Source organism: Zea mays, chromosome 5, assembly GCF_902167145.1.
Source record: "Zea mays cultivar B73 chromosome 5, Zm-B73-REFERENCE-NAM-5.0, whole genome shotgun sequence".
Taxonomy (NCBI): domain Eukaryota; kingdom Viridiplantae; phylum Streptophyta; class Magnoliopsida; order Poales; family Poaceae; genus Zea; species Zea mays.
Genome location: NC_050100.1, coordinates 139,878,024 through 139,888,958, shown reverse-complemented (window position 1 = coordinate 139,888,958; position 10,935 = coordinate 139,878,024). Strand labels below are relative to the sequence as shown.

The 10,935-nt window shown below is 44.9% G+C and overlaps 2 protein-coding genes across 5 annotated transcripts; both read right to left on the bottom strand.

Annotated features, from left to right (window-relative positions):
• Positions 1-431: 431 nt before the first annotated feature.
• Positions 432-7,199, bottom strand: LOC103626951 (uncharacterized). Of its 4 annotated transcripts, XR_004849559.1 has the most exons (9): positions 6,760-7,157; positions 6,469-6,651; positions 6,284-6,375; positions 5,702-5,758; positions 3,267-3,337; positions 3,043-3,145; positions 1,694-1,815; positions 980-1,145; positions 432-792 (listed from the first exon to the last, which is right to left on the bottom strand). XR_004849559.1 is itself a non-coding variant. In XM_020538472.1 (3 exons), exons 1-3 carry the CDS (start codon positions 6,779-6,781, stop codon positions 6,269-6,271), a joined length of 315 nt encoding a protein of 104 aa, XP_020394061.1. In that variant the 5' UTR covers positions 6,782-7,199; the 3' UTR covers positions 5,788-6,268. The 4 variants fall into 4 exon arrangements, 1 of the variants encoding a protein (XP_020394061.1); XR_002262353.1 differs by lacking the exon at positions 1,694-1,815 and having other exon boundaries at positions 3,267-5,758; positions 6,284-6,378; positions 6,760-7,199; XR_002262352.1 differs by lacking the exons at positions 432-792; positions 980-1,145 and having other exon boundaries at positions 1,152-1,815; positions 3,267-5,758; positions 6,284-6,378; positions 6,760-7,199.
• Positions 7,200-7,459: 260 nt separating this feature from the next.
• Positions 7,460-10,519, bottom strand: LOC100273681 (alpha-L-fucosidase 2). The gene is made up of 5 exons (NM_001148093.1): positions 9,987-10,519; positions 9,680-9,889; positions 9,424-9,572; positions 9,026-9,302; positions 7,460-7,942 (listed from the first exon to the last, which is right to left on the bottom strand). Exons 1-5 carry the CDS (start codon positions 10,267-10,269, stop codon positions 7,725-7,727), a joined length of 1,137 nt encoding a protein of 378 aa, NP_001141565.1. The 5' UTR covers positions 10,270-10,519; the 3' UTR covers positions 7,460-7,724.
• Positions 10,520-10,935: the final 416 nt, after the last annotated feature.

Sequence of the window (10,935 nt, the reverse complement as noted above, 5' to 3'; positions counted from 1 at the left end):
ACATTTATACCTTCGGCTTGCTCGAAGGCAAAAGCGTGAATGTAATTTCAATCCAGCGTAAATAATATGTGGATACTGTTCATCTATTTATATGCAGTCGTACAGCTTCGTACGATATTACATTCACGTCCTCATAGATTACATATAAAGTTTACAAATATCACAGGGATATTATTATCATTTGCTCTTAGCAGCTTGGATAACATTTTCTTCTTGCGTTGCCTTCCTGCGTCATCGTGACGAAGCTTACTTCGGTGCACTTCTATTGTTTCTAGAAAAAAGGGGCGCGCTCCGTGGCGCCCTACGGTGCCAGAAGAGCTTGTCTTTGTATGTATAAATGACGGATTTGTATCACATGCATCAAGTATAAACATATTGTAGCAATATAAATGCATTGTTGGACATAGTATGACAACATAATACATATGAAATAAAAGGAAACATTGAACAGGTTGTTCAGTTGATCTCTGTTTCAAAGGCGCTGACGTACCGTATGAGGTTTTACAATGGTTCTAAAAAGGCAGTGTACAAGTAGTCTATGAAAGGATGTTCAGTATAGTAATATGTAACTACGTAGATTATCCATGGATGGTGCAAGAAGCAGGTGATTGTTGTATACAAAAGCACTCCATAGGCGTTGGTTTGGTGTGTTAGTGCTCGAAAAATCTTTGGCATAAATACACCAAGTTGTCGTGGCTTAAACATAGAAGAGTCATATCCATGTACTGAAGTGGAGAAGCATAGTGTTGGCTCACACATGTTAGAGCTGATGAATCATGATATGGTGGTAATCTGAAACACGATAGAGGGACACTATCAGAGCAATTATGTAGCAAAATAACCTGAGCAATCCAAGCAGCTATGTTTGTTCATTTATTCCACATGGATTAAATCCTAAACTTAGAAACCAGCAAAAGTTAACTACAAACAAGAACAAAACTGGAGTGGAACTGCATCTTGCACAAAATGAAATGATAACCTGAGTGGCTAAGAAAATTATAAGACCTTCATTGGGTTCACATGATGCTCTCTATCATATGCCCTTCTCCTTTCATCATGAATCAATAGCTCATGTGTTGCTTGGATCTTGATGAAACACGCTTCAGCAGTTCCCCCTCCCTCAAGTGTTCTGTTACCATCATAAACTGCATAATCATATGGAATAAAAGGATAATGACAACTGGTCTTGTGTTACTATGGTACCAACTTGATTCGTTTTTATTTGTCAGTAAGCTACAGGCAGCCACAGGCTTTACTTGTTTGATTCATTTTGCTTAGTCTTGACTTTAGTTGTTAGTACATACTCCCCAACCATGAGGACTTAAGACGATCCATAAAGTTAATTACCTAAACTCAAAAAATATGAATAGAGGAATCTGCAAACTATTCCATCGTAAAGTGTAGAACTCTAATACTCTAACAGCACAGCTCCAGATATAGAAACATCCAATACAATGAGCAAATGGCTCATGTAGTTTCTGATACTACAAAGCTGCCAACATTATTATTTACCATGTAACACTACAAATGCATTCATTTGTGCAAATAATATTTTTATCTTCTATTTTTTTATTGCAAATGCTAGTAGTTTTGAAGTAGATAACCTTAGCCTTATGATTCAAAATATGCATATCTCTATTGGATGATATGAAGTTCTTGCTGATTGAAATGAGCAGGCTGGAAGGTACGGTACCGGGGCCATTGCATTGAGATTGTACATGAGAGCCTGGTGCTCCAACTCCATCCACTGCAATGGAGTAAATGGCCTTTGTGTTCTAGATAACAGGAAGGCCTGCTCACTTGGGCCTCCAAAATCTAAGCATGTATGATGGCAAAAAATAATTTGCTGCTAAACTCTGGTGGCAAAGACTTAGTGCTGTAATACTTTTCTATCATATAAACACGCCCCTTCGGAAGTAAAATATAAAAATACTAAAAATAATATGAGCATATAGACTTGGAATGGATTGTCAGTTTGTCACCATCAGAAAATGCAAGGCCTCATGGTGAAAGATGGCACTTCTTTTGGCACACAATCAAAGAAAGGGAAAAGTGTTCCAAAACATACTGATGGGAAATCTGTCAGCAACATTTAGCTATTTTTTGCAAGATAATAAAACTTGGTACCGTATAGTGCCAAAATATCATCTTTCTTCCATAACAAACAACATTCAAATATGACCATCGAAATATCATTCAACAACTGTGAAGTAATCTAATATAGAACAGTAAGAGAGGATACATAATCATATTCAACTTGGGTTCATCTAAGTTGTTGTGCCCTTGAAGATCACAACATGCAGGCCCAACAATATATACATGATACATCACATTTTAATGTAACCCCTTTTTTGTTGCCTAAAATTTTCAACTCACATGGCATATTTGTAGGCAATGTTGCGACGATTGAGCGAGCTATACAGTCAATACAATTGCACAATCAAATATAAAAGACTTAAAAATATGTGACTGTCATACTAACAGGAATATTTGGTACTGCTAGCGCCTAGCAGGTGCATCAAAAACATAAAGATTAAGTATTATACTACCAAATAGAAAAGAAACAAATAGAACACAACTCACTGGAGCCTTGTGTGATAACACATTACATTCAAAGGTGTTATTTGTGTGAACTGCAACTTGCGTTACCACTTAAAAAGCACCTGTAACTAAGCCAAACTAAATGATTGTCCGATAATGCTTTACCTCCAATATCCAGCCATGATGCAAACAAGTTTGTCGCATTGCAATGTAACTATATTCTTTGTTGCCTAAAATTTCAAAATCACTGGGGTATATTTGAAGGCAATGTTACAATGACTGACAAGCTATGCAGTTAATAAATTTGCACAATCAAGCATACAAGATTCAAATAGATCTGACTGGTGTACTAACAGAAGCATTAACTCAACCAGTAACAAAGGGCTACATAATTTTGTCCCTGGTAAAGCAATGCAAAACCAAGAACTGCAGCTACTTATAAGCTCATGGTGCAGCTGGGAGAATATCAACAAAATAAGAAAGTTTGGGATCTTTATGTACCTTAGAAATGACAATTACAAGAGTAGCTAGTTGCCAGTTCAGGTCCTAGTTGAGCAATTTGATGATCAATCCCACCAGGATCGATGTTGTCAATAAATGTTACCTAGAAATCAAGCATGATAAAATGTTTAGGACTATATCTTGGAAATGGCAAGGCATATTAAATACAAAAGATAGACAAATGCATTTTTGTGCATTGCTAGGATTTTGACTTAGGGGCATACCTTCAGTGGAGGGTTATCAGGTGCAAGTGGTTTAGCAACAAATTGAGGGCCCAAAGCGGACCCTCTGATTCCTACGGAGAGAATTGAAGTGAAATGTCCAGATGGGGATTGAATATGCATTTACACAAAATACCATTTTATAGGACATCAGCACAAAAAGAAAAGCACCAAAACCCCCAATAAGATGCATAGCAGCTACCTATTGCCCTATGCACCTACAGACCTACCAACTACCATGCATGTTACTCTATTAGAGTACATGCCCCCTAAATGATGTACTCATATGTAAATAGGTCATGAGGCTCAAGCAATACAACACATCAACAACATTGAAGCAATTCTAGTTTCCTACAATTCTAAATCGTTAGTACAGTGGAGGTAGATTATGCACAGGCCTGCTCTAAGCTCTCTCCTGATGGCATATCCCAACATTTGTAACACATGGTTTGAGGACAACATATATATATAACAAACAAACATTTGCAGTCAATTCTTTCAAAATCTTGCCCCGTAAATCGTTCCAGTTATATGTAAAACTGGCAACATTTCTCTGACTGGCTAGAGACTCCTTCCAGTCACCAAAACCAAGCCAAAAATGTTTTCTAATTGATGGAGCTAAAAAGGGTGGAGTACCACAGCATACCAAGCATATCATGCAATTCGAACTCTACAGCAGAGGTAACTGTAGATAAAGTAAGCAAATAGAAATGAAAAATGTGTTGGCAAATGCTTAAGGGTTGTGCTCAAATGGAGTCTCCCATTTTTCATACATGCCTTTCTCAAATATAGATTAACAGTAGTATCAAATATTTGTTCAGATAATTTTGAGCAGGTGAATGAGGGAAGATAAAAATAAATTACATGCAAGATTTCAGATTAGGCTAAGCTTTTCACATGTTCAAAATAGTGTTCTAGAAGAGCATGTTGGCGGCAACTAACACACCTTGGTAAATAAACGCGAAAGGTCTAGTTAGACCCAATTAGTCTCTGCTATTTCGGAAGACTAACTTTTATCACCAAAAATCCGTCAAGAGCTCTAGATCTCTGTTGATGGAGGAAAATGTTAAAAATATACGTACGGCAATAATATTAGTGTCTTTGGTTGTTTGCAACTTTCTAAATTCATTCATGATGATAATTGTTTACTTCTTTGTGTGAAGGAGTGGGATACTGGCCGCCAGCTCCTAGTTTTTCAAACATGACTCGGAAGGTTTTTTGCTGTGAAATCGAGCTGAGCCTAAAAAGGCAAGCACATTTTTTGGGGGACACAGACGTTAAAAGAAGTGGTAAGAACACTCATCCAAGGCTAATATTTACTTATATATTTATCGCACATGATTCTTCAAACCTATTTTCCTTTGTGAGATTTAGGTAATGGACATACCGATTCTAGACCACAACTTTCCAATTTCAAACACCAAAATCCGTTTTGATGAGTACCAATTTGATTAGGAATGACATTACAGTTACACCAAATATTTATTTGCTTAAGGGCATTTGATGTTGGATTTAGCCGAAGCTTTACACTTCCATGGGAGTCCAGACATTCTAGTACTTTTTGGGTGACTGGTTATTGGAACCATCTTGCTGGCAGTTAACCTGTATCCCCAGAATTGATTTCTGAGGGTTTGTTGACATAGTATATAAGGTCTTGTAAATTCAGTATAAATAGCACATGGCGCCTTTGAAGTGATATTAACTGTACCATGGAATAGATCACATACCACTGTCAGGAAAAAGGTTTGAATCTGTTTTTTTGTTTTTCTAGTTGTTACTTCACCTTGTTGTCTGGCTGCTCTTTTTTTACATATCCTTAAACATTATGTAGTCTGTCGTGGACACTACATTTTAGGCTGCAAGACCCAGTCATTTGTTGCGTGTGCATTCTTAGGCAAGTGTGCGCCAGGGTTGTGCGTTGATTTCCACAATAGTGTGATGAAAGTGGTCAAGTGTTGATTTGTATACCGAAGTGATCTAGTGAGTTATTCTAGAAGTGCAAATTGTTTTGATCCTGAAGACCATTTTAGCATTACACTGGTTCCATTTGTTTGCGCTTTGAAGGCAATCGGTTCTGGTACTAATTTTTTTGGATAAAATGCAGTCAGATAAGGTGGTAAGACGGAAGGGGTGAAGGAAACAGTTCTCGCAGCTAGATAGGATATTTGGTCAGAGCTTGTTTGCAACCAGATGCAACCTGTGGTGTGGGATATAAGAATATGTGTGGTGCCGCTCGACAAAAGTCAGAACATGTGCGATGAACAGGTGTGACGTTGTCATTTGTAGAATGATGAACATGTGCGATGAACAGGTGTGACGTTGCTACATCAGGCAGCGCCCTTTCGGGCGCCCTATTCAACACCTCTAGACAACACAAGACAAAAATAGTAGTGTAAATGATTTGGAAAATTATAGTTTATATTAGTCTAAAAGAATACCTCAATGTTGCTACATGGTGGCAGTCAGAACACAAGTAATCTTGTAGCATGCATAACCTACAACAATTAATCAATTCAACAGTCATCAGTCATTCATATTCCACTGCCCAACTGTATGCAAGCAGTCGTTGTCTCTACCAGTTCCATTATACTTGAGCTGCATCATAAGTAAAATATAAAAGGCTGAATATGTTGCAGCAATAGAGGTAAAGTATATAGAAAAAGGAGAAGAAGAGAGAAAAATGAGCCCCCACTTTATTAGACAAAGAAGTGGAGGGTAAAAAAGGGAAGAGGAGTAAGAAGGGTAGAGTAAGAAGGGAACAAGAGAAAAATGAGGGACAACATGTTCGAAGTGTTTGGGCCAATGCCATTAAACTCACAATTATTATTGTTAGTCATAACCTACAAAATAAATGCATCATTACAATATGCTAAAAATCAAAGGAGCCAACAAATAATTGCAGGTTGACAAATAGCTTGTAATTGTAAGTTGATGCAGAAATGAGCTCATTTACAAATACCAAACAACACAATGAATGTTACAATAATGGTTGTACCAACAAGCAGCTAACCAAATATTACCTCAGCATTTTTGTCCATCTCCTCAACAACTGTGGTCCAGGCATCAAATTCTAAGCAATTCATAGTAGCAACACTCCATAATCTAGCCTCTTCTGCTGAAAGAACAGTTGCATAACGAAAGCAGCATGTTAAGAGCAAACAGGAGGTAGTATACTAAATTAGGCAAGCCTGAAGCCCAAATTTACCTTCCACGTAGGATGGCTCAGGAACCAGGTTGCCCATCTCGGTGATGGATGCGCTATTCCCTACATCCCCTGTAGATTGAAAATCAACCATATCGCCAGTTGTCCCATTCAAGTCCGCACTAAAATTCGGAAACAACATCGTGCTGAGGCTCAGGAAATCAGAAACGACCCCATCTTTAGCATCTGAATCAGACAACGGGCTCAGTCGTTGAGCAAAACGAATCTACCAAACAAAGAGGAGGTGCGTCACTTGTATTGTGACCACAGGTGTCTAAAGGGCGAGACCCTCACCTAGGATTGTGAAAGGGGCCATTGTTGCCGTTCAGCGGGGACAAGCCTGTACATCTTGTACCGGTGGTCCGAGCCGTCTGCCGCCACTCCACTGGCCACCGCAAGGGCGAGGAGGACGAGGAGTGCTGTCGAGGTATTGACGAGAGAAGCGGCCTGAGGGTCTGTGTTGTGAGAAGGGACGCGATCGGAGAGATCCGAGCGAGGCATGAGGGTGGCATTGTCGGAGCAGACGCTGTCGATGAAGGGTCGCTCGCGGCGGCTGCCGAGGGAGAGGGGGAGAAGGCGAGGCGGCGGAGCGCGCTGAGGGAGGTGGATGGGAGAGCCAGGTGTGAGGTGAGCCGATGAGAGAGACGGTATGCAGGATGTCAAGACCGCTCAGAACCAAAATTAAACGAGTTTTCGGATCCGATCGATCAGGCGTGGAAGGGGCGGAGGGCATGGGACCGTTCACACGCGTCGCGCCGCGGGGGCGTGCTGCCACGCGCCAGCACGGGTGCGGCCGAGTGCCCGCCAAGTGCGGCGAGACTCCCAAACAGGGTCATGTTTTAAGACTTTAGATGCGCCCAACGGCCCAAGCTTAGTAACATGCTGATACGAAGGCCCCAACAACCGAGCCAACGAGGTGCGGGCTCTATATGCATTTATAACGGTCGCTAAATATCATAACTCGTCATTTAGATCATTGCTAAGGACTATAAATAATCATGGCATTATCATCGTATTCCACGTACACTTTGCCATCGTCAGCTCTTTTTCTTTAGCAACGCAAAATATAATAAACACCTTACCCCAAACAAAAAAAATATATGGTCAAATATAACGAAAGGACCAACCAATGCTATAATTAATAACCCCCGGCGCCCCGATGGATCCAACCAAAGCTTGTACGAATAATAAATAAATTATTTATAAAAAAGACAACGCGCTGCCGGCCGCCGGTCCAGCATGTCCATATGCACTGTGGATTAGTTGTGCAGGATGGGCGGGCGGCAGTACGGCCCCCTGAGCCAGGCGTCGGTGATGTGCTTGTACGCGGCCTCCGTGAGGTGGATGCCGTCCCAGCTGAGGTGCGACGCCGGGCTAGAGCACGCGGCGGCGCCCGCCATGCCGCACCGCGCGCTGTTCTGGTAGTTGTACTTGCCGCCGCCTGATCCGCAGCACGTCTCGAACACCGAGCTGAACCCTGCGACACCCGTCAAGAGGAATAACAGTTATTAGTAGAGCCAACGGATATAGATCCGCTGTTCTGGTAGATGCGGATTTCTTTGGCTAGCAATAGCTAGCATGCATGGACTGCAGATATGTTTGGTTCACTACCTCAGTTGCCACATTTTGCCTAACTTTTCTGCCTAAGGTTAGTTATTCAATTCGAATAACTAACCTTAAACAAAGTGTGACATATTTAGCCACAAACCAAACAGGCCCGCATTGCCAAACGCCCCGCCACGGGCTACTGAGGAGGAGGGTATTAAAGATGCAGAGGGGAGATATGCTTCTTTCTCCATCCAAGGAGAGGCAGCAGAACGGCCGACTGGAGCGCATTGTTGGGGGCATGCGCATGTGCTGGTTGTTGGTGGAGAGATTAATAAAGGGGAGACGCTTGACACTGGCGCCGCGGGGCCTCGCATCCGACCGCGCGTGAGTGATCTGTGCGGCCCCTGACCCTGTTCAGTGCTCACCAGTCGTCGTCGTCGCGAGCTAGTGCGAGAAACGACGACGTCGACGACCATGCATGCAGCATATATGTCAGAGGCACAGACTGGGGCCACTCATTTTTCTATGAACCGCCGCACGACATGTTGACGTTTCCGCGTAAACGGGCAGGCCGGCATGCATGGATGCATGCATGGGTCTCAGTCCCACTCTCACACAAGCTAGCCAGCTCTCACTCATCCACTGACTTAATCTTGTTGAGGAATCTCAGCTCGATCCGGCAGCAGCCTGCAGCCGGTACTACGGTGCACATGCACGGACATGTGCTGCTCACTGCTGCACGTGGTGTGTAGTACACGATGTTTTTATTCGGGTTGGCAGCAAAGAAATAAATAAAACCCATTACTATAAACCTACCTCGCTCTTGCTTTGTTTTTATACTTTGAATAACCTGTGTGGGGCCGGGGGTAGTGCTGGCCAGGAATCAGGATGACGCGTTCAAAATCTAAAGAATAAAGAGGGCTGTCTTGTCTTCTGTCTTCTCTGTACGTGCGAGGAGGGGGGCCGGGGCGCCCACAGCAATGCAAACAGTAGCTACTACTCCCGTACGTACCGTAGCTCTGTGGGTTGCGGACCATGTCGTAGACGGCGGAGTAGAAGTCGGCGTACATGATGCGCGCCGTCTTCCTGTGCCGGCTCTGGATGATGTCCACCCTCTTCTGGAGCAGGGAGTTGTGGTACGTGGACAGGTCGTTGAAGCTGTTGAGGCAGCCGAGACTGTCGTAGTCGCTGCCGTTGGAGCTCTGGTAGATGGTCAGATAGATGGGGAAGCACCCGATGGGAAGCACCCCGGGGACGACGATGTCGGTCGCGCCCATGGCGATCAGTTTCTGCATCGTACACGTAGGAGATCATGTGTGTCATGTCACTCATGCGTCGGTCGTCAACAAACAGAGCGATGGAATGATGGATGGAGAAATAGATAGAGAGAGTGTGTTGGTGACAGCGTACATCGATGCCCCTCGAGATGGTGTTGACGATCTTGGGGACGTATTTCCTGGCCTGCTCGATGGAGTAGCCGCCGAAGATCATGGCGTTGTAGTCGTTGCCGCCGAACTCGCCGAACACGAACAGGGAGTTGCCCAGGTAGCTCTTGCAGCCTGCCCGGCCAGCCGCAGTGAGCAGCGAGCTAATTGCATGCATGCATGCATTGATCAAGCACACTAACACTAGAGAGAGAGAGAGAGAGAGAGAGACAGCATCTTACTCTGTCCGCAGACGGAGGTGGCGATCTGCTGGAACCACTGCAGCTGAAAGCTGATGGGCCCGTTGTTCCAGATCTTGTCGGAGAGCCCGAGCGAGCGGAAGAAGGGGGCGTCCATGGCCGTGGCGCCCGTGATCGCCATGTTGGCGCCCTGCCTGAAGTCCGCGCTGCTCGACTTGGACGGCGGCAGGAACGGCAGCCCGAACTGGGTGCCTGCGATACGATGATGCTCACGCGTCAGCCCATAACAGCGACACACGTACTACGTACGTCTCGATCCACGACGAAAATCGAACGACTGAACACGCACTCAGGAAGTCGACGACGACGCGGCCGTCGGAGCAGCGGCACGTCGGCGTGCCGAAGTAGGTCTCGCCGTAGGGGGGCTGCGTGAAGGTGATCTGCGACGGCCTGCCGCTGGTGCACAGGTTGCCGGTGTCGGTGATCGAGTCGCCGAAGTTGAAGATGGCGCTGTAGTTCTGCGCCGTCGTGAGCACCAGCACCCACGACGACGCGCACAGCAGGGCCAGCATCCGCGCGCCCGCCGCCGGGAGGCCAGTGACCGCTCGGTGCCTCTGCCTCTGGCTGCCCATGACTGATCCACGGACGCTAGCTAGCCTTGCTTGCTTGCTGCCGACCAATGGAAGCACAGGCCCCGGCCGGCCACAACGTGCAAAGTGCCAGGCAAATTAAAGCTACAGCAAGTGGCAAAAGGAGGGAGATGAAAGAAAGCCGAGAGCACTAGGCTGGCCGGCAGAGCGCTTGAATGAGACGTGTGACTAGCTAGCTAGGACGAGGCAGGTTTTTATAGCCTCTGGAGGCTGCGCGCTGCGCATTCCGCCGCGTTCGCCCTTGGCCCTGGCACTTTCCCCCTGTAGGAATGCAGGATTCCGGCGAACACGCATATACTTCCGACGCTCGCTGCAAGGTGCAAAGCCTCACGCATTGCATTGCATTGCATGTGAGAGCAGTTTGCATATGTTTTTCGGTGGTTACTCAATGCAAGATTGCAGGCAGGAGTGGAGCTGATTTTGTGAGCTGTATTTTCCATGCTTTGCGATTCATATCGGTGACGCTCATGTGACTCTGGGGGCCTTTTAGGTGACGGTGCTCACACACACACACATGGCCGCCCAACCCAACCGGCAGGCCTAAAAGGAATAACAAAATGATTGAGAGACAAGTTTTTCTTTGCCAGCTACTCGGCGTCGAATTAGTGGGCGCAGGAAGAACTAGGCGAGGAGAATAATATGTGTTGG